The following is a 22,786-nucleotide window of genomic DNA, read 5'->3' as shown; positions in this document are numbered from 1 at the left end:
AGGTCTGTTCCCATTCCAGATGTCCTGGGGAGGAGCATTCGGCGACGCCAGAGGTAACCATTAGGTTACTACTAGCATGAATCTGGACCCTTCTTTTCAAGCACTTGGTATTGGCGCCAGATGAACACTGGCCTGGACAGTCTGGCCTGATCCTTTAGACTAATCCCTCTGTTCCTGACACATGGTGAGTACATGGCCTTTCTGGTAACAAAAGTTGCCTGTAACTATTCAAGGAGACCACCCAACTCGCTTTGTACCGCGGTGGGAGCCTTTGGCCTAACTTCAAGCGACTTTGGGAAATCCCAGGCAGATCACAGATCTCCTTGCGTCTTACTCCCTCAGTCCACGGGGACGGGGTGGAGAGTAGGTGGGCAAAGACAGAAGAGAGATGCAAAACTTCTGAAATGCAAAACCCTGGGCCTTTATAAGAACTGAGGGCGATCGCTTCGGAGGGAGTATTTGACCCCAGGCCAGTGTGGGAAAGCAGAGTCCTCCCATGGCCATGCTGCGTTAGTTTGTCTTTGCATTCTCTCCTGGGGCAGCCTGTCAGGTGAGCCAGGAGATGGCATCTCTGAGGGTATGTCTACACTACAGCGCTAATTCGAACTAACGCGTCTAGAACTAAAAACTAGTTCGAATTAGCGTTTTGCTAATTCGAACTAGCATGTCCACATTGAGTGGACCCTGAAGGATGGCCGGAAGCAGTGCCGGCAGGGCATCAGAGGAGGACTTAGAGCGTGGAGCTGCTGTCTCAGGCTAGCCGAGGGCTGTGCTTAAAGGGTCCCGACCCCCACTCCGGACAGACAGTTCTCAGGGGTTCCCCGCTTGCAAAGCAGTCCTGGCTTGGATTGCCCAGAGTACCCACACTGGGCACATCACAGCACTCGGCCATCAGCCTGGCTGCACTTGCCGCAGGCTGCCATCTGGGGAGAGGGGCCAATTGGGGGGCTGCAGGAGAGCTTCCATACCCAGAAACCCGCAGAGCCAGCCCAGTCCTCCCCATCGGGGGCTCGTACCCCATTCCTCCCTCACCTCCTTCCACTTGCCCTTCCCTAGCCCCCCTTCTTCTTGATGTACAAAATAAAGAAAACGTGTCTTCCAAAATGGAATCTGTCTTTATTGAACAAAACTGGGGGAGACTGGGAAGAGGAGGTGGGAGAGGGGAAGAGAGAGGCTGGGAGAGGGGAGGGCAACTACAATGATCAGGGGTTTGGCACAGGTCCCATATGAAGAGAGGCTAAAGAGACTGGGACTTCTCAGCTTAGAAAAGAGGAGACAGAGGGGGGACAGGATAGAGGTCTCTAAAAGGAGGAGTTGGGTGGAGGGGGTGCATGCAGAAAAGTTCTTCATTAGTTCCCATAAAGAAGGACTAGAGGACACCAAAGGAAAGGAATGGGTAGCAGGCTTCAAACTAGTAACAGAAAGTTCTTCTTCACAAAGCAAAGAGTCAACCTGTGGAGGCTGCGAAGGCTAGAACTAGAACAGAGTTTAAAGGGAAGTGAGATCAATTCATGGAGGTTGGGTCCATGGAGTGCTATTAGCCAGGGGGTAGGAGTGGTGTCCCTAGCCAAGGTTTGTGGAAGGCTGGAGAGGGATGGCACGAGACAAATGGCTCGGTCACTGTCTTCGGTCCATCCCCTCCAGGGTCCCTAGGGTTGGCCGCTGTCGGCAGACAGGCTACTGGGCTAGATGGACCTTTGATCTGACCCAGGACGGCCATTGTAAGCTCAGGGTCGGGGGTCTCAGTGGACCCCCTTGATTTTCATGCACTCTTGCTCCTGGGTGGCCAGGCTGGCAGCTCTCCTGCCCAAGCCGGCCACTTTCCTGTGCCTAGTGCAGAGATCGTGGACGAGGTCCACGATGTCCGCACTAGCCCAGGCGGGTGCCCGCCTCTTGCGGTCCAGGGCAAGCTCCCGGGAGCCGCCAGCCTGGTCCCGGGAAGAGAGGGAGGGCTGGGGGGCATCGGGTGGATGGCTCAATCCGTGCCAGGTGCAGGGTCTGCTGGCTGGGTGCTGGCAGGCTTGCACCTGGCACGAGCACCGTAGCCAGCCCGTGCCCCTTTAAGGGGTCCGGGGCTGGGAGGGGGGCAGACGAGTTTCCCTGGTGTTGGCCAGAGTGGCCACCAGGGAAACCTGGGGAGGGCTAGCCTCCCACTAGTTCGAATTAAGGGTCTACACACCCCTTAATTCGAACTAGCTAGTTCGAACTAGGCTTAATCCTCGTGGAATGAGGATTACCTAGTTCGAACTAAGCGCTCCGCTAGTTCGAATTAAGTTCGAACTAACGGAGCGCTAGTGTAGCGCCTATGAAAGTTAGTTCGAACTAACGTCCGTTAGTTCGAACTAACTTTGTAGTGTAGACATACCCTGATTCTGGGGTGGGTTTGTGGCACATCTCGAAGGGGCTGACGGCAGCACAGGGCCGAGGCTCTGGTAACTCTGGGCTCAGGGAAAACTCAGTTTTGTCTGGGCAGGTCCTTTTGCGTGTGTCATCCCCTTGCTCTGTGGGGCCCGGTGGAGCTCCGAGGGGGGCTGTGACCCTGTGTCTGTTCTCTTCCTTGCACAGGCAGTGCGGCCGTGATCACACTGACTCAGCTGAGATGCGCCCAGGCACAGCCAGGCAGCTCCGTCACCCTGGACTGTGCGGTGTCTGGGTATAACGTCAATGACCATCACATGCAGTGGTTCATCCTGCCCCCGGGGAAAATGCTGGTCTGGCTGTCCGCCTTCAGAACCGGTTATACTACCCACATCACGCCCAAGTTCCCAGGGCGGCTCATGCCCTCCACCAGCGGCTCTACAGCCCGGCTGAGGATAGACAGACTGACAGCTGCTGACACGGCCACCCACTACTGTGCCACCAATGAGACACAGTGATCGCTGCCTGCCTTCCTCTCCTGCAATGTCCCTCCTGGAACTGATCTTATCCCAGCCCAGCTCTCTAGCATAAACTTCACCCCTGGCTTGTGGACAGTAAAGGGTCCATGCATCAAGGGAGACGCTCATGTATCTTCAGTGTACAGGGTCGGTCTCATTTTCCCCGAGAGACGCAGGGCTTGGCTGTCTGCCGTATTCACTTGTGTTCTCCCAGGCGGGTCAGGAATCAGCACGGTTTCTGGGTAGTCCCCCAGAGTGAGGAGCGGGAAAATTGGGTTCTCTTCTCAGGGGTGACACCGATCTACAGTATGAAGTGAAGCAAGTGATTTCCCCTGTCTCTGGTTCATTTGTTGGACTTGTCCCATCAGATCAGACCTGCTGAGGGCAAGGCCTGTCCCCTGGGCTGTGTATGAGCAGCGCCCGGCACACTGAGATGCTGGCCTTGGTTGGGAGCCTTCTAGTGTGACTAAAATGCCCATAATAATGACCCATGGATTCAACCAGCAGAAAGGCCTGTTTGTGCAGCCGCCACACCAGTGGGGGCTGCATCCAGCTGAAAGGTGGAACTGGAGCATGTGTAATAAAAGGATCCCTGAATTGTGGCCTGAAAAACACTTCATGCTGTGACCTGTGCAATGCCCAGCAGTGTTAACACAGGCCGGGGAGTGAGCGAGACGCTTCGGTTTGCACCTGCAGCTGCCCTCAGGGCCTCTCTCTTTCCTTTTCATTTCCTGTGGTTGACTCTGGCCTGCAGCTCTCCTGGTTCCCCGCCCCAGGCACAAGGCAGACGGAAAGAGCTGCTCTCTGGTCGCTGGGCTTGGGTGAGTGCTGGGAGGAAAGACCTCTTCTTTCAAGCCTTCTCCCAGCACTTCCCCCTCCAGCCCCTAATGCCCTTCCCCTCTCCTCTCCTCTCCTCTCCTCTCCTCTCCTCTCCTCTCCTCTCCTCTCCCAGCATCACCCTGTCCCACCTCCCACTGACACCTCCCCTCCTTTCCCTCATTGTCTGTACTTGGCCCCCTGGCATTTGTCTCTCCTGCACCCCTGTCTCTTGGTGCCTTCCCCTTTCTTCCCCCTCTGCACAAGCCCCTTCCTCTCCCACCCCCACTTCCCTACCTTCTGCCTTCTGTAGGGCTGAACTGCAAACTGCATCTCCCTGCCCATCTGCAAACAGCATGCAGGGCAGCAGCAGCCGGCAGCGTGCGCAATGCAGGCAAGGGGGAGCTGAGCCAAGGGAGCTTACTTCCGGTTGCAGGGCACGGGGCCCCCTTAGGTGCGGGGCCCAATTCGGCCAAATGGGTTTAAGGCCGGCCCTGGAAGGAATTATCTCCTGAGTCAGATTGACATAAATCTTGGGGGGGGGGGGGGGGGGGGGGCGAGGTTTTTGCCTTCTTCCACCATGTGGAGCATCATCCATGCGGATTTCAACTAGCATGAATGGTAGAGTCTCTGTAACTTGAGGGGTTTTATTTATATAGACAACCTACTTTGCCACAGAGATCAGACACACTTGCTGTGTCCAGGTGATCAATTTTGGCTCTTTTGTGTCGAAAATCACTTAGGACTTGGAGCTGGGAGAATGAAATGTTGTTATCCATATTGTATGATGAAAAGGTTAAAGACCTGAACTTAATATGACCTGGCTTAGGGTCTACCATAACTTGAACACTAAGCAGAGGATAGTGAGTCACATCTCACTGAAAGTCACAGAAGATGGAAACAGGCTTTATTTCTGGTGGTGTAGAGTCTATTTAGGAGTCCTCAATTATATCTGACACTTTACATCCAGGCTACGTCTAGAGTGGCATGATTTTCCACAAATGCTTTTAACGGAAAAGTTTTTCCGTTAAAAGCATTTGTGGAAAAGAGTGTCTAGATTGGCACGGACGCTTTTGCGCAAAAGCACTTTTTGCAGAAAAGTGTCCGTGCCAATCTAGACGCGGTTTTGCGCAAGAAAGCCCCGATCGCCATTTTCGCCATCGGGGCTTTTTTGTGCAAAACAGTTTTTAGCTGTCTGCACTGGCCCTCTTGCACAAAAGCATTTCCGGAAAAGGGCTTTTGCTCAAACGGGAGCAGCATAGTATTTGCGCAAGAAGAACTGATTTTGTACATTACAAAGTCAGTGTTCTTGCGCAAATTCAAGCGGCCAGTGTAGACAGCTGGCAAGTTTTTCCGCAAAAGCAATTGCTTTTGCGAAAAAACTTGCCAGTCTAGACATAGCCCCAGTGTTTAAAGGCAGAGCTGACTAGAATCAATTGAGAGTCCTTGTCTTGTCTCAGTGATCGCTTGAGCAAAAATCATTGATAAAATCTTGTGTAGACTGACCTTGGACTCAACATGCAGGCAGTGTGTTGAAGGGCAGTGCAAAGGAGGCAGTGGTGGTGAGGTACCATATTACCTAGTGAAATCATTGGTGCTGAAATCACTAAGGACTGGAATGTAACCACAGAACTGACACTTTCTTAACAAAGACTCCATTTTTGCTATTTAAAAAGTAAATCAATGTAACAGAAAACTGCAATGGTCTCTGGGAACTTTTTAAAAATCAAACTTTAAACTCTATTGAAAAGATTGGCTAGTTTGCAATTGAAAATGTGACCTACACTTAAGGCAACTGATTTAATTTTGTGTAAAATTTTACATCATAAAGGATGGCATTTTTTTTTAAATGTTCAACTAAATTGGTCTACATTTTGATCAGATCTACTTCTGCTGTGATATTTGTGTGTGGTTGTGGTTTATTGTGTGGATGCTTTTTTTTTTTTTTGCTCAACAAAGCATGTGGGGGAGAATCACCAGCCAGACAGTAACCAGTAACTCCATCCTTACCATTCACAGAATAAGTTCCTCGGCCGTGTGCAGAAGGCCTCACCGTTGGACGTGTGACACTTAGATGTGTGTTGCTCACATGTGTGCAGATGCAGGTGGGGGCCAGGCAGTAGCTGCCTACCGCACCCTGTACAATGTCTGGGAGCTGTCAGGGAATGCGAGGGCAGTTGCTGTCCCTGCCAGCGACCAAATGATGGCAGCAAAGCACCGCAGGAGAGAGATCCCACAGCTCTGATTTGCACCTGCAGCTGCGGTCAGCTGGGGAAACCACATTTCCAATCCAGCTCAGTGTCTCTGGCTTCCCCCTTGCCTGCTGCTTTCAGAACTAACCACACATTTGTGTGTGAGATCGTTTAAGAGTCATGGTCCTATTGGCCTACTGTGTGCAGCTTTTAAGGGATAAGAGAATATGCCTGGGGTGGGCAATAATTTTTAATGGGGGGGCACTCCAAGGGTTTGGTAAGTGGTCAGGGGCTGCACTTTTCTATGGAGCCGTGCGGAGTCTGGGACAGAGGCTGGGAGCAGAAGGAAGATTGGGGTAGGGGACTGTGGGTTGTGAGAAGGCGTTTGGGTGAAGGAGGGGTTGTGACCTGGGGCAGGAGATTGGGGTGGAGGATCTGGGAGGGGGTATGGGTGCAGGAGAAGATTCTAGCTTGGTGGGGGGGTATAGGAGGAGGGCAGGGTCTGGCAGAGAGTTGTGACCGGGGGAGGAGGGAAGGGAGGATGCAGAGGGTTTGAGAGGCCACCTGGAGCAGGCAGTGGGGGTGTAGGAGGGGCTGGGGTGTCAGAGGCAGGGTGCAGCCAGGAGGCACTTACCAAGGTGACTCCGAGACTGCAGCCCTGTGGGACCCTTGAGCAAGGCTCCCTGCATGGCACAGCCACAGGCTGCTTAAAATGGCTGGCTGCTCCCTGTTGGTCTCTACTCCAGATTCCGGAGAGAGGGAAAGGATTTGTGCCCTTCTTCCCTCACCCATGCAAAATCTCTCAGCTCCCATTGGCCGGTTTCCCAGTTCCCGTTGATCAGTTTCCAAGCTGAGTGATTTTCCCAGGGGTGGGGAATGGAAGCAGTGCACAGACCCCTGGGCACAGTCAGGGGGAGGCTCCACGTTCCCAGAAGGGGCGGAGTGGGCCAGGAGCAGCCAGCTCTCTGTCCCACCCGGAGCAAGGCACACACCACCTGTCCCAGTCCTAGGACCATGCAGTAGCAGCAGCTGTGGCTGGGAGCTCCAAGCCCCTTTGGGTCACTGGGCCCTGGAGCAATTTTTCCCTTTGCCCCTGTCAGTCGGCCTGGCTGCAGCATAGGGCTCTACTGCGACATCTCTCGTTTTCTCCTCCTCGGTGTCTAGATGAGCTGATTGAGTATTTCTTGGCAGGGCTCTCCCCCCAAATGCAGGGGATATTGTTTTGTTCGAGCACAGATCAGCAGGACAGGTTTGAACAGGATCATAAAATATTGCCAAACACTTTCCAAATTTAATATTTCTAAGCTTTCCCTCCTATGTTACTAGAATATTGGAGCAGGACAGGGGATGAGTCATATGCAAGCGGCTCCCAATATGGGCTCCCAACCTGTCCGACCAGTTGGCTCCCAGGGAGGGAGACAAAGGAAGGAAGGCAGAGACCAGCACCTGGCTGGGAGGCAAGGCTGGAAGAGGGGTTTTTAGTTTCTGTCTGGTATCATGAAGGAAGCAGCCTAAGCAAAGGGCTGGGATTTAGGGGCCCCGTCTCCCCCATCTCAAGGGGTGCTGAGGCATCCTAGGCCTGCCCTGTAACCAGATGACATCTGTGCTGTGCTGTATCCTGGAGAAGCAATAAACTCCCTCTATTCTACTGGCTGGTGAAGTCTGTTCGTGCCACTACGGGGGTGCAGGAGGCGGGGGAACCCTGCCACACCGCCACACCTTCCTTGCAAGAAATGGTTCTGGAAAGATATTGCACGTCACCAGTGTCTCTGTCTCAAACTCAGCAGATCTAGGGAGAGACGATCCAGAAATGAAAGGATTCTTTCTGCTCTAAGAGATGTGGTTGAGAGATCAGAAACTAGTTGAAGGAGCAGTTAAAACTTGCTTCTCAAAACTTAGTTCAAGGGCTGATCCAAAGTCAGTTGACGCCGACAAAAAGACTCCCAGAGATGTCAGCAAGCCCTGGGTCGAATAATTATTCCCTCCCTCACTAGAAGGAATTATTGTAGATTGATTGAAATGTATATAAGATCCAATCTCCAGAGTCCCCAAACTCTTCCCTTGTGGGAGGATTTCACTAACAATATCACCATTTTAATGGCCTGTTATTCAGAAGCGATTGTGTCCGTCCGTGTTTAGAAGTAGCTACAATTACTTCTGGCCCTGTGCATGTGGGAAAATGCCTCTGTTATCTCAGTGCAGCACAAAAGTGATTGGAAATCGCAAAGCTCATGTTCACCGTCATTGAGGCCTATCTCGGGGACCTCTACTGCTTGCAATGGGATTCCTACCTCACCGGCTGCTACACAAATGGTGCTATTTGTCCACGGCAAATATTTTTCTTGGTAACTTCACACTTTTACATCCTTGCTTCTGCATGGGCGGAGTGTTTATGCAAAGTCTGTGGGGGAGCTTCCTCCTTAAAAGTCAACCTCTTTCCTTCCCTGGCTTGGCCCACTCCAAACAGCCCAACACACACCTGGGTTTAGAACAGGAGGGCTCCGTTCACTCCCAGAGAATATCAAAGCATGAGGTGGGTTTTTATTTATCTTTGCCTGATGGCAGCTTTCCAAGGTAAGGGGTGCATGGAGAAGATGGGAGCGGGGCTGAGTGTTGAGGGGGATAACACTGGATTTGTCCATATTCATTCTATCTTCCCTACAGGTGGCCAGTCCCAGGTTCAGCTGGTCCAGTCTGGGGCAGAAGTGAAGAAGCCCGGAGACTCTCTCAAGATCTCGTGCAAAACATCAGGGTTCACGTTCACTAGCTACTACATGCACTGGTTCCGGCAGGCTCCCGGGAAAGGACCAGTGTGGGTTGGAAGAATTGACCCAGAAGATGGTGCTACCCGCTACGCCCAGTCCTTTAAAGACCGATTCACCATCACCATTAGAAAAGCCGGAAAAGAGCCTCTACACTGGCCCCGATCCTCCGGAAAAAAAGCCCTTTTCCGGAGGATCTTATTCCTACTTTGAAGGATATTTAAATCCCCCGCGCATTTCCCTATTGCGATTTCAAAAATTACCATGCCCCTTCTGGAAAAGGGGCCAATGTAGACGAGCCCCCTGTGTTTGTATTCACTGGTTGCTTTGCTGTGCTGTGTGTGACTCCTACAGTCCTGTGCTGCTCTGTAGTGACTCTGTGTGTGTGTGTGTGTGTGTGTGTGTGTGTGTGTGTGTGTGTGCGCGCGCCTGTGTGTAGTGCCCAGTGGGGGATCTGATCTCTGAGAAGTCCTGAGGGAAGGCAAGAAGGGAATGGCTCTGGCATGTGTGCAACCTCTCAGTCCCCCAGGAGATCGACAGGTATTATTATCCATAATTTACAGTTGTATTGGAGGGGCAAAAGTGAAGCTAAGTGCTCAAGTTACACATGAAGGTCGTGGGGACACAGAGAATTGTATCTTTCCCTTTCAAAACCTAGGCTAGTACCTGGTCATAACCCAGGGTGAGCAATAATTTCTGATGGGGGGGAGGCATCTAAGATCTTGGTAAGTGTTTAAGGACTGCACTTTTATAGAGGGGGTTTAGGTTCTGGGACAGAGGATGGGTACAGAAGGGACCTTGCAGTATAGAATCCTAGAACACTAGGACTGGAATGGGCCTTGAGAGTCATCGAGTCCAGTCCCCTGCCCCCATGGCAGGACCAAATACTGTCTAGACCACCCCTGATAGACATTTATCTAACCTACTCTGAAATATCTCCACAGATGGGGATTCCACAACCCCCGTGAGCAATTTATTCCAGTGTTTCACCACCCTGACAGGCAGGAACTTTTTCTAATGTCCAACCTAAACCTCCCTTGCTGCAGTTTAAGCCCATTGCTTCTTGGCCTGTCCTCAGAGGCCAAGATGAACAAGTTTTCTCCCTCCTCCTTATGACACCCTTTTAGATACCTGAAAATGGCTATCCTGTCCCTCCTCAATCTTCTCTTTTCTAAACTAACCAAACCCAATTCTTTCAGCCTTCCTTCAGAGGTCATGTTCTCTAGACCTTTCATCATTCTTGTTGCTCTTCTCTGGACTCTCTCCAATTTTTCCACATCTTTCTTGAAACACGGTGCTCAGAACTGGACACAATACTCCAACTGAGGCCTAACCAGCGCAGAGTAGAGCGGAAGAATGACTGCTCGTGTCTTGCTCACAACACACCTGTTAATGCATCCCAGAATCATGTTTGCTTTTTTTGCAACGGCATCACACTGCTGAATCATATTCAACTTGTGGTCCACTATAACCCCTAGATCCCTTTCTGCCGTACTCCTTCCTAGACAGTCGCTTCCCATTCTGTATGTATGAAACTGATTGTTCCTTCCTAAGTGGAGCACTTTGCATTTCTCTTTATTAAACTTCATCCTGTTTACCTCAGACCATTTCTCCAATTTGTCCAGATAATTTTGAATTATGACCCTATCCTCCAGAGCAGTCACAACCCCTCCCAGCTTGGTATCATCTGCAAACTTAATAAGCGTACTTTCTATGCCAATATCTAAATTGTTGATGACGAGTAAGTGCCTAGGATGCAGTTGAGGGTACAAGGTCCTGTTGCAAACATAATGCCTAGATGGAAAAGTAACAAATTATATACTCATGGAGAACCTCCATAGGCTAAAACTTAGTTACAAAGGAAAGCCAAAATATCTTTTAAAACATGCACAGACATCAGATCCCATCCTCAAACATAAAATAAAAAAAACTAACTCTGGGTATGTCTACGCTACAGCACTAATTCGAACTAGTTAGTTAATTCAAACTAAGCTAATTCAAATTAGCGCATCTAGACTTAAAAACTAGTTCGAATTAGCGTTTTGCTAATTCGAACTAGCGCGTCCACACTGATTGGACACTGGGGCGCATTTAAGGGCAGCTGAAACCGGTTCCGGTAGGGCATCAGGTCAGTAATTGCTTTGTGTGGCTGCTGTCTGAGGCTATCTGAGGCTCGTGCTTAAAGGGACCACCCTGGACAGCCGGTTCTCAGCTTTTCTGCTTGCTTGCCTACCTCACAGAGGGACAGCAAAGTGTTTTTCTCTCTGCCTGACTGTGTCGGTGGTTCTCTTTGGGGACGCCACCACACTTGGCCACATGGAGCCAGAGCTCACCCTGGGCATGCTGCTCCAGTGTTTGGACTTGCTGCTGCAAGCCTGCCAGCAATGGGTGGAGGCTGCCTTGCACCACATGTTGTGTGCTGCACAATTTGTGCGAGCGGAAGGGGGAGGCTTTCCTACCAGCCTGGATGGCTGAGTCTGGGCACATGGCTGGCCAGTATGTGCAGCCCCGCACCGCCGACATCCGGGAAGCCCTGAGGGAGAGCTTCCAGGTGGAGGAGGAGGACTGAACTCTCCCTGCATGCCCCACTGGGGCCTTCTTCCACCCTCCTCTCCTTCCCCTTTCCCCTCCCTAACCCCCCTTCCTAATGTCAAATAAAGACACCTGTTTTGCCAACAAAAATCTCTTTTTATTTTACATAACTCGGGTGGGGGGAGGGAGGAGTGAGGGTGGGAGAGGGGAGGGGGAAACCAGGGAGGAGGGAGCTGGAAGGGGGAGGAAGGGGAGGACGTGAAGGGAAAGCTCAGGGTTGGGGGTCCTGCTGGCTCTCCCGTCTCGCAACACTGTAGGTGCGGGGGCGTCTGGGGGGAGTGGGTGTGGAGGGAGGGGCAGGAGGGACAGAGGGTGCGGAGGAAGTGGGAGGGAGAGCAGGGGTGGGAGGAGGAGTGAGAGCTGGGGCGGCCGCAGGGGCTGGAGCAGGAGGAGGCAGGAACCTGTCCACCAGGGTCTGGAGGTGCCCTCTGAGGGCACGACTCTGCTCCTCCAGCACCTCTAAGCTCCGCTGCCACAGCAGCAGGTCCTCGCGGACCCAGTGCTCCTGGATGCGGATCTGGTGCTCCAGTAGCCGCAGGTGCCGCCGGTGGTAGTCCTCCAGGTTCCTGGCACACCTGCTGGCCCGGGCGCGGGTGGCTGCTGCAGGCGGGGTGGTGCACCCTGCAGTCCCAGGTGCTGCAGCTGTGGTGAAACAAGAGCAGTGGTCAGTTCTCCCTGGGGACACGGTGGGTGAAACCCAGCCCCCCACTGCAATGCCAGGGCCCCTGCATGACACCCCGCTGCTGGTCCATGGTGGGCAAGGCCCAGGCGCACGGTCCCTGGGCTCTCTCTCCCCCCACACTCCCCATACACATAAGGGGAGCATGATGGCACTCACATGTGGAGCCCTCCCGGCCTCGCACAACACAGCTGATGTGCTCTGTGGGATGCCTCGGGGGTCCTGGGTTCTGGGCAGGCTCAATGCATGCTCCTGGCTCTCGGTGTCCTCCTCCTCCTCCGTGTCCAGGATGGGTCCCTCTGCCCCAGGGTAGATCACCATCCGGGGGGCATGGACGGCATGAGCCCCCAGGATGTGGTCCAGGACCTCAAAGTGGAAGCAGGCCTCCAGGTCGGCCCCTGGCTGGGAGGCCCTGGAGTAGGCCTGCCGCAGGTCCTTGATTTTGCAGCAGACCTGCTCCCGGGTCCGCATGTGGCCTCTGGTGGCCAGGCTGGCAGCCATGCTGCTGTAGATGTCCGTGTTCCTGTGGCTAGTGTAGAGATCGTGGACATTGGAGGCTTCCCCCCAAACCTCGATGAGGTCCACAATTTCTACACTAGACCAGGCGGGTGCCCGCCTCTTGCGGCCCAGGGCAGGCTCCTGTGAGCCACCAGCCTGGTCCTGGGAAGAGGGGGATGGCTGGGTGGCAGCAGGTGGCTGGCTCATCTTGTGCCAGGTGCAGGGCCTGCTGGCTGGGTGCTGGCAGGCTTGCACCTGACACGAGCACCGTAGCCAGACCGTGTGCCTTTAAGGGCTCTGGGGCTGGGAGGGGGACAGAAGAGTTTCCCTGGTTGTGCCCAGAGTGGCCACCAGAGCAAGCTGGGGAGGGCTAGCCTCCCACTAGTTCGAATTAAGTGGCTACACGGCCCTTAATTCGAACTAGTTAATTCAAACTAGGCGTTAGTCCTCGTGGAATGAGGTTTACCTAGTTCGAATTAAGCGCTCCACTAGTTCGAATTAAGTTCGATCTAGCGGTTTGCATGTGTAGCGCCTAGCAAAGTTAATTCGAACTAATGGCTGTTAGTTCGAATTAACTTACTCCTCACAGGAGGAGCCACTGACACAGGTGCCCTCTGAGTTTGATTGAGCCAGTTCATCTTCAGGTTTGACACCCTCAACTCAGGATTAAACAAAGACTGTGAATGGGTCGCTAACTACAAAAGCAGCTTCTCCTCTCTTGGAATTCACACCTCCAGAACAGCTACTAGAAGTGGGCCCCATCATCCTTGATTGGATCCACCTCGTCATCTCCAGCCTGATTCTGGCCTGCATATTTATACCTGCCTCTGGAAATTTCCACTACATGCATCTGACGAAGTGGGGTCTTTGCCCATGAAAGCTTATGCTCCAAAACCTATGTTAGTCTATAAGGTGCCACAGGACTCCTCGCCGCTTTTGCAGTCTTTACTAGACCATCTAAATCGAACTCCGGAAGATTGATCTTGAAAGTGTTGATCTTTCCCCTAGTGAAGACGTGTCCTTACTCCTGGGTTATTGCTGACACTCCTAGGGTTGGGCCTAAAGCACAAAGTTAATGTCATGTCCACTTGACTTCCTTGCAAGAAAAAGTTGTGGAAAGATATTGCATGTCACCAGCACCTCTGTCTCAAATTTAGCAGGTCCAGCAAGTGATGATCCAGAAATGAATGGATTCTCTCTAATCTAAGGGTGCATCTAGACTACATGGCTGCGTCGACATAGTCGACATAGTCAATGAAGTGGGGATTTAAATAATCCCTGCTTCATTAAAATAAAAATGGCCACCGTGCTGTGCCAACAATCAGCTGATCCAGCACAGCGCGGCAGTCTAGACACAGCGTGGTCGACAAGGGAAGCTTTTGTCGACCGCTCCGGTATGCCTCGTGAAGGGAAGCCGATCAGCTGATTGTCGGCACAGTGCAGAGGCCATTTTTATTTTAATGAAGCGGGGATTATTTAAATCCCAGCTTCATTGACTATGTCAAGTAAACTACTTTACATGGCTTGGTCGACGGAGCCATGTAGTCTAGACGCACCCTAAGAGATGTGGTTCAGAGATCAGAAACTAGTTGGAGGAGCAGTTAAAACTCTGTAATCTCATTGCACCACAAAAGTGATTGCAAATTGCAAAACATAAGTTCACCCCTTGTTAAGGCCTAACACAGTGGGATTCTTACCTCACTGGGTGCTACGCAAATAGTGCTATTTATCCACTACAAATATTTTTCTTGGTAACTTAACTTCACACTTTTATATCCCTGCTTCTGCATGGGTGGAGTGTTTATGCAAAGTCAGTGCGGGAGCTTCCTCCTTAAAAGTCAACCTCTTTCCTTCTCCCGCTTGGCCCACTCCAAACAGCCCGGCAGACACCTGGGTTTAGAACAGGAAGGCTCCGTTCACTCCCAGAGAATATCAAAGCATGAGGCGGGTTTTTATTTATCTTTGCCTGATGGCCGCTTTCCAAGGTAAGGGGTGCATGGAGAAGGTGGGTGTGGGGCTAAGAGTTGAGTGGGATTGCGCTGGATTTGTCCATATTCATCTTCCCTACAGGTGGCCAGTCCCAGGTTCAGCTGGTCCAGTCTGGGGCAGAAGTGAAGAAGCCCGGAGATTCTCTCAAGATCTCGTGCAAAACGTCAGGGTTCAGTCTCCCTAGCTATTACATGAGCTGGCTCTGGCAGGCTTCCGGGAAAGGACTGGTGTGGATTGGAAGAATCGACCCAGCAAATGGTGCTACCATCTACGCATCATCCTTTAAAGACCAATTCACCATCACCACCGAGAACTCCATCAGCACCATGTACCTGCAGTTCAGCAGCCTGAGAGCAGAAGACACGGCTGTGTACTACTGTGCCAGACACACAGTGAGGGGAAACCCAGACACAGCCAGGCAAAAAGCTGAATGTGAGAGTAGCAGCCAATCAGAGGCCGTAGTTATGCTACAACAGTGTTTCTCAACCAGTGGTACGAGTATCCTTAGAGGTACTTGAGAGAGGTCTGGGGGGGTACTTCAGCACAACTGAAATTTGGAGAAAACTGAATTTTTGTTTTAACTTTTACAGTGTTTTATTATTTTGGTATTTTTTACACCCAAAAATGTCATCCCCTACTCTGATGCAATTAAGTTGTTTAAACACATGAGTTGCAATGACAGAAAAAACTTCATGTGTCTGAAAACTGTAGGTACTGGGGGTACTTATGCCTTTTTTTGTTTCTTTGTTTTTAAAGAGGTATTTTATAAAACAAGGTTGAGAAACACTGTGCTACAACATTAAAAGTCCTTTCCAAGCAAATCCACTAGGGGTCGATGTGGGATTGTCTTGGATACAGCTGTCTATTCTATTTTGTTCATCTTGCTTCGATTCGATTCCTTTCAGTTACATATCCAGTCAGGGCTTTGGCCCTTCATTTTTAAATCTCTCCAGTTTGGGGGATAATGACAGCGTTGCTTGGAAGTGAACGTGTGACATAGTGGGCCCGTACTCACTCTGTGTTTGTATTCACTGGTTGCTTTGCTGTGCTGTGTGTGACTCCTACAGTCCTGTGCTGCTCTGTAGTGACTGTGTGTGTGTGTGTGTGGTGCCCAGTGAGGGATGGGATCTTTGGGTGAGAACTCCTGAGGGGAGGCAGGTGGGGAATGGCCCAGGCTGTCCTGCCCTGGTACCTCAGCTAGGTGGAGGATTCAGCCAGGTGACAGCAGATAACACATTAAGCCAGGAGAACAGGACAAAGCAGGAGGCGGGGCTGCCTGGGGGGCTGTGACCAGTTGCTGGGTGTGTGTGTTAGTTTCTCAGGTGGCTGAGGGAGAAGAGAGTCTAGTTGGCTTGGGGGGCCAGACAAGGGCCCAGAGCTCTGGCTTTGAGCCACCTCTCCTGAAGATGGATTGTACAGACTGCTCCTGGTTCCTGTCCCAACAAGTCATAGAATCATAGAACCATAGAGCTGGAAGAGATCTCAGAAGGTCATCAAGTCCAGCCCCTGCTCTAGGCAGGACCAATCCCAACTAAATCAACCCGGCCAGGGCCTTTTCAAGCCGAGACTTAAACACCTCTAGGGATGGAGACTCCACTACTTCCCTAGGGAACCCATCCCAGTGCTTCACCACTGTCTGTGCCGTGCTGTGTCCCTATGAACCAATAAACTTTCTGTGCTACTTGCTGGCTGTGAGTCCCGTCTGGCTGTGCATGGGGGTGCAGGGCCCAGTGACTCCCCCATGCTCCATGACAGGATGTAACAGTGCAGAACATCTCAATAGTCATTTGAAGATGTTTTTGCTGAAATGAGCAAGAAGAAATTCCAATATGCGGCGAGACTGTAATAGACAAAGTCAGATGATGTAAAAGGCCGCTACAATCTTCCTTCCTCAAAGAAAAACCTTTCATAGGAATCCCTGACTCTTGAAGAGCACTTTTCAGATGTAGATCTGAAATCACTGACCATTCTTTCATGTGTTTAACCGATCAGTCCCCCAGGGAGATAGACAAGTATTATCATCCATATTTTCCAAGTGAATTGGAGGGGGAGCAGAGACACTAAGTGCTCAGGTTACACATGAAGTTTGTGGGTTCACACAGAATTGTATCTTTCCCTTTGAAGACCTAGGCTAGTACCTGGTCCTAACCCAAGGGTGAGTAATAGTTTTTGATGGAGAGAGGTGTCCAAGATCTTGGTAAGTGGTTAAGGACCACACTTTTCTAAAGAGGGGCTTTAGGGTCTGGGACAGAGAATGGGTACAGAAGGGAGCTTGGAGTAAGCACCTAGGATGCAGTTGGGGGTGTAGGGTCTGAGAGAGAGTTTGGGTGAAGGAGGGGGTTGTGATCTGGCACAGCTTAATTATGTATCTGTGGCTACAGTACCTTAATTCCAATTTCCCTGCTGTGTACAGAGGTGCAGGATAACTGGGCACAGATGAGGGCATCTTCTGAGGTTGATTTAATGCATCTTTGCTAGACCCTCTAAATCAAACTCCAGAAGATTGATCAAAGAAGCATTGATTTTCCCTCTAATGAAGGTGTGACCTTAGCTCTGAGTTAGTGCTGACACTCTTAGGGTTGTGCCTAAAACAAAAGGCTAATGCCATGTCCTCAAAGGCACTGCTGGGGGGGGGGGGGGGGGAGTGAGCGACTCTGCCCATATGAGCAAGCCAGTCAGACTCCGCTTTTTTATCTCCCTCACCTTCTGAGGGGGAGGAGTGTTTATGCAAATTCTAGGAGAGCTCCCCTATTTAATTAGCCAGCCATTTCCCCTCTGGAGTGACCCCATTGAAACAGCCGGGCTGGGTCTGCGGTGACAGCTCAGAACACCGGTGCCTGGTTGGGCTGTGGAGGATAAGAAATATGTGGCCTGTTCTACTGTGTCTGTGTTTGATGGCAGCTTTGCCAGGTAATTTGGAAACCTGGGGAGTGCAGAGGATGCGGGACCAACGGGGAGAAATCAGCTGTTCCAATGGTCACTCTTTGCCTTCCCTACAGGTGTCCAGTCTGAGGTGCAGCTGGTTCAGTCTGGGGCAGAAATCAAGAAGCCCGGCGAGTCTGTGAAAATATCCTGTAAAACCTCAGGGTTCACGCTCACCAGCGTCTATATGCATTGGGTCAGGCAGGCGCCAGGGGGAGGGCTGAACTGGCTTGGAAGAATAGACCCTGAAGATGGTGCCACTATTTATGCCGAGTCCGTTAAAAGCAGAGTCACCATCACTACAGATAACGCCATCAGCACCGTGTACGTGCAGCTCCGCAGCCTGACGCCGGACGACACTGCCGTGTATTACTGCGCTACAGGCACAGTGAGACCAAGCCTGGCTCCAGCCTGGCAAAAACTCTCAGTCTCAGGACAATCTAGTGTCTGTTCCATCCCCACTAGGGGCAGTGTTGACTCATCCCTGAGACACCTTCACACTGGATTTATATTAATTCAGGGTCTTATTCCCTAGTTTGGCTGCTTTTTAATATTAAATATTTCTGGGATTACAAGAAGTGGAAGGGGACACCCCCAAGTCAGTTATGCACATGGAAAGGCAGCAACCAGGAGGAATTGAACTTGCAGCTTTAGGAGCTCAAGCAAAGGTGGGGAAACACTGGCCTACAGGCCATATCTGATCTGCCACGGTTAGTTCCTACAGGACCCTCACACCACCCTGTTTACCTGAGCCGCCTCAGATACAGGGGACCACAGTTCCCATTGTCCAGGAATGACAATTTCCAGGCTATGGGAGCTGCACATTGGTGGAGGCACAGCTAAATATAGCAGTACCAGCCCACCAGGGAGTAACCTGGGTGAAATGCTACAGGTTTAGCATCCAACCCTGTCCCAAAAGTAGTTACAAAAGAAAGGCTGAGGATTGTCAAGGTCCTGGCTCTATTACCCTGTTCAAAGGTCATTTTAACCGAGGTTTGAGACATAGAGTTATGTCGTGCTGGTAATCTCCAGTAGTAATCTCCAGTAATCTCCGGTAGGCCTGATCCAACACATCTAAAATCAATGAGACTCCTGAATACGTAAGAAGAGGAATTGGAGAAGACCCTGTATCACAACAGAGGTATAAATCTGAACCACAGATCTGAGACATAACACTGTGCATGCTTAGCCAAGATCTACAGTAAAGGGGAAGATCGAATCAAGATACACAGCTCCAGCTACATTCATTACATAGCTGGAGTCAATGTACCATAATTTGATTTCTGCATCATCCCCACAGTGGGAGGTATATGAGAGCACATACTTCTGTCAGTTTCTCTTAGTCCTCACATGAGCAGCCACTGACAAAGGCACCCTCTGTGTTTGGTTAAGCAAGTCTTTGCTAGACCCTCTAAATCGAAGTCCGAAAGATTGATCTTGAAAGTGTTTATCTTTCCCTTAGTGAAGACATGGCCATAGCCTTGGATTAGTGCTGACTCTCTTAGATAATCTTAGGGTTGTGCCTAAAACAAAAGGCTAATGTCATGTCCACTTGACTTCCTTGCAAGAAAAAGTTGTGGAAAGATATTGTATGTCACCAATAAGTCCGACCCTGATGCCCTGCCGGCACTGGTTCCGGCCAGCCTTACCTTCGATTCAGGGGCCACACACTATTTTGAATTAGAAAAACGCTATTTTGAATTAGTTTTTGTGTCTAGATGCGTTATTTCGAATTAGCTTATTTGGAATTAACTAATTCGAAACAAGTTAATTCGAAATAGCGCTGTAGTGTAGACATACCCTAAGAGATGTGGTTCAAAGATCAGAAACTAGTTGGAGGAGCAGCTAAAACTTTGTTATCTCATTGCAGCACAAAAGTGATTGCAAATCGCAAAACATATGTTCAACCCTTGTTAAGGATTCTTACCTCATCAGGTGCTACGCAAATAGTGCTATTTATCCACTACAAAAAATTTTCTTGGTAACTTAACTTCACACTTTTATATCCCTGCTTCTGCATGGGTGGAGCATTTATGCAAAGTCAGTGGGGGAGCTTCCTCTTTAAAAGTCAACCTCTTTCCTTCTCCAGCTTGGCCCACTCCAAACAGCCCGGCAGACACCTGGGTTTAGAACAGGAAGGCTCCGTTCACTCCCAGAGAATATCAAAGCATGAGGCGGGTTTTTATTTATCTTTGCCTGATGGCCGCTTTCCAAGGTATGGGGCATATAGAGAAGATGGGAGCGGGGCTGAGTGTTGAGGGGGATAACGCTGGATTTGTCCATATTCATTGTATCTTCCCTACAGGTGGCCAGTCCCAGGTTCAGCTGGTCCAGTCTGGGGCAGAAGTGAAGAAGCCCGGAGACTCGCTCAAGATCTCGTGCAAAACATCAGGGTTCACGCTCACTAGCTATTACATGAGCTGGCTCCAGCAGGCTCCCGGGAAAGGACTGGTGTGGGTTGGAAGAATTGACCCAGAAAATGGTGCTACCATCTACGCATCGTCCTTTAAAGACCGATTCACCATCACCACCGAGAACTCCATCAGCACCATGTACCTGCAGTTCAGCAGCCTGAGAGCAGAAGACACGGCTGTGTACTACTGTGCCAGGGACACAGTGAGGGGAAACCCAGACACAGCCGGGCAAAAACTGAATGTGAGAGTAGCATCCAATCAGAGGCCTTAGTTATGCTACAACAGTGTTTCTCAACCACTGGTACGAGTACTGTTAGGGGTACTCCAGAGAAGTCTGGGAGGTACATCAACGTAACTGAAATTTGGAGAAAACTGAATTTTGGTTTTAAGATTTACAGCTTTTTATTATTTTTGTACTTTTTACACCCCAAAACATTCATCACCCACCCAGCTTTGATTAAGTAGGTTAAACAAATGTGTTGCGATGGTACAAAAAATGTTCTGTGTCTGAAAACTGTAGGTACTGGGCTTACTTATATATATAAGTACTTATATATATGTGTGTATTATATATATTTAGAAAGGGGTACTTTATGAAAAAAGGTTGAGAAACACTGTGCTATAGAATATTAAAAGCCATTCCAGGCAAATCCTCTAGGGGTCGATGCGGGATTGTCACAGATACAGCTGTCTCTTGTATTCCAGTTTGTTCATCTCGATTCGATTCCTTTCAGTGATTTATCTACTCAGGGCTGTGGTCCTTTCATTATTAATTTTCTCCACTTTGGGGATAATGACAGCTTTGCTTGGGGACTGTACTCACTCTGTGTTTGTATTCACTGGTTGCTTTGCTGTGCTGTGTGTGGCTCCTACAGTCCTGTGCTGCTCTGCAGTGACTCTGTGTGTGGTTGTGTGTTGCTCAGCAGGGGGGGAGGGATCTTTGGGTGAGAACTCCTGAGGGAAGGCAGATAAGAAATGGCCCCGGCAGTGCTGATAACTGAGCTAGGTGGAGGATTCAGCCAGCTGACAGCAGATAACACCTTGGGCCAGGGGGAACAGCACAAAGCAGGAGGAGAGGCTGCGTCGGGGGCTGTGACCAGTTGCTGGGGGTGTGCATTAGTTAAGGGAGTATAAGTAGCTTGGGGGGCCAGGCAGGGGCCCAGAGCTCTTATTTGGGCCCCCCTCACCCCAAGATGGATTGTGGGACAGGCCCTAGTTCCTGTCACAACAAGTCTGTGCTGTGCTGTGTCCCTGTGAACCAATAAACCTTCTGTGCTACTTGCTGGCTGTGAGTCCCATCTGGCTGCGGATGGGGGTGCAGGGCCTGGAGACTTGCCCACATGCCGTGACAGGATGTAACAGTGCAGAACATCTCAATAGTCATTTGAAGATTGTTTTAGCTGAAATGAGCAAGAAGAAATTCCAATAGGTGGAGAGACTGTAATAGACAAAGTCAGATGATGTTAATGGCCGCTACAATCTTTCTCCCTAAAAGGAAAACCTTTCATATGAATCCCTGACTCTTGAAGAGCACTTTTCAGATGTAGATCTGAAATCACTGAACAGTCTTTTATGTGTTTAACTGATCAGTCCCCCAGGGAGATAGACAAATATTATCATCCATATTTTCCAAGTGAATTGGAGGGGGAGCAGAGACGCTAAGTGCTCAGGTTACACTTGAAGTTTGTGAGGACAGAGAATTGTACCTTTCCCTTTGAAGACCTAGGCTAGTACGTGGTCCTAACCCAGGAGTGAGCAATATATTTTTTTGCCGGGGGGAGGAGGGGAGCATCCAAGATATTAAGGACCACACTTCTACAGAGAGGATTCAGGGTCTGGGACAGAGGCTGGGTACAGAAGGGAGGTTGGGGTAAGGACCTGGGATGCAGTTGAGGATGTAGGGTCTGAGAGGGAGCTTAGGTAAAGGAGAGGGTTATGATCTGGGGCACTGTAATTATGTATCTGCAGTTGATATAGCTTAATTACCATTACCTTGCTGTCCCCACAGGAGCAGGAGAATCGGACACAGATGGGAGCACCCTCTGAGGTTGGTTTAGTGGGTCTTTACTAGACCCTCTAAATCAAACTTCAGAAGATTGATCAAGGCAGCATCAATTTTCCCCCTAATGAAGGTGTGAAGTTAGCCCTGGGTTAGTGCTGACTCTCTTAGGATACGTCTACACTAGCACATTAATTCAAGCTAGGTAGGCAAATCAGGCAACCGGAGTTGCAAATGAAGCCCGGGATTTAAATATCCCGCGCTTTATTTGCATGTTCCCATCCGGCCGCCATTTTTAAATCCCCCTTAGTTCGAATGAACTGCCCACAGCTACATGGATCAATTTAAAGTTAATCCGAACTAAGTCCTTAGTTCAGAATAACTATAAACTGCCGCGTGTAGCCGTGGGCAGTTCGTTTGAACTAAGGGGGATATAAAAATGGCGGCCGAACAGGAACATGCAAATAAAACGCGGGATATTTAAATCCCGGGCTTCATTTGCAACTCCGGTTGCCTGATTTGCCTACCTAGCTTGAATTAATGTGCTAGTGTAGACATACCCTTAGGGTTGTGCCTAAAACAAAAGGCTACTGCCATGTCCTCAAGGGCACTGCTGGGGGAGGTGAATGACTCCTCCCACATGAGCAAGCCAGTCAGACGCCGCTTTTTATCCCCCTTGCCATCTGAGGGGGAGGAGTGTTTATGCAAATTCTAGGAGAGCTCCCCTATTTAATTAGCCAGCCATTTCCCCTCTGGAGTGACCCCCTTGAAACAGCCGGGCTGGGTCTGTGGTGACAGCTCAGAACACCGGTGCCTGGTTGGTCTGTGGAGGATAAGAAATATGTGGCCTGTTCTACTGTGTCTGTGTTTGATGGCAGCTTTGCCAGGTAATCTGGAAGCCTTGGGAGTGCAGAGGATGCGGGACCAACGGGGAGAAATCAGCTGTTCCAATGGTCACTCTTTGCCTTCCCTACAGGTGTCCAGTCTGAGGTGCAGCTGGTCCAGTCTGGGGCAGAAATCAAGAAGCCCGGCGAGTCTGTGAAAATA

The 22,786-nt window shown here is 50.4% G+C and overlaps 1 protein-coding gene and 2 gene segments (V, D, J or C); all 3 read left to right on the top strand.

The window, feature by feature from the left end:
* The first annotated feature begins 19 nt into the window (after nucleotides 1-19).
* LOC142821268 (igW heavy chain V region W26-like) lies at nucleotides 20-2,876 on the top strand. The segment is given in 2 exon segments: nucleotides 20-53; nucleotides 2,566-2,876. Coding segments are annotated over 2 exon segments (345 nt in total).
* A 5,476-nt stretch (nucleotides 2,877-8,352) lies between these two features.
* On the top strand, nucleotides 8,353-15,184 carry LOC142821267 (uncharacterized). The gene is made up of 4 exons (XM_075912102.1): nucleotides 8,353-8,781; nucleotides 12,206-12,299; nucleotides 14,486-14,796; nucleotides 15,161-15,184. Exons 1-4 carry the CDS (start codon nucleotides 8,413-8,415, stop codon nucleotides 15,182-15,184), a joined length of 798 nt encoding a protein of 265 aa, XP_075768217.1. The 5' UTR covers nucleotides 8,353-8,412.
* Nucleotides 15,185-19,426: 4,242 nt separating this feature from the next.
* On the top strand, nucleotides 19,427-20,011 carry LOC142821266 (immunoglobulin heavy variable 1-69-2-like). The segment is given in 2 exon segments: nucleotides 19,427-19,541; nucleotides 19,632-20,011. Coding segments are annotated over 2 exon segments (426 nt in total).
* Nucleotides 20,012-22,786: the final 2,775 nt, after the last annotated feature.

The sequence above is a fragment of the Pelodiscus sinensis genome, chromosome 30 (assembly GCF_049634645.1).
Source record: "Pelodiscus sinensis isolate JC-2024 chromosome 30, ASM4963464v1, whole genome shotgun sequence".
Taxonomy (NCBI): Eukaryota; Metazoa; Chordata; order Testudines; family Trionychidae; genus Pelodiscus; species Pelodiscus sinensis.
The sequence above is the reverse complement of the archived record's forward strand: the minus strand, read 5'-3'. Positions and strand labels throughout refer to the sequence as shown.

Coding starts and splice junctions, on each gene's coding strand:
- LOC142821267 (XM_075912102.1), top strand. CDS start 8,413: ATGAGGTGGGTTTTTATTTATCTTTGCCTGATGGCAGCTTTCCAAGGT. Junction 12,300..14,485: donor GGACCTCAAAGTGGAAGCAG/GCCTCCAGGTCG, acceptor TCTTCCCTACAG/GTGGCCAGTCCCAGGTTCAG. Junction 14,797..15,160: donor ACTACTGTGCCAGACACACA/GTGAGGGGAAAC, acceptor TTGTTTTTAAAG/AGGTATTTTATAAAACAAGG.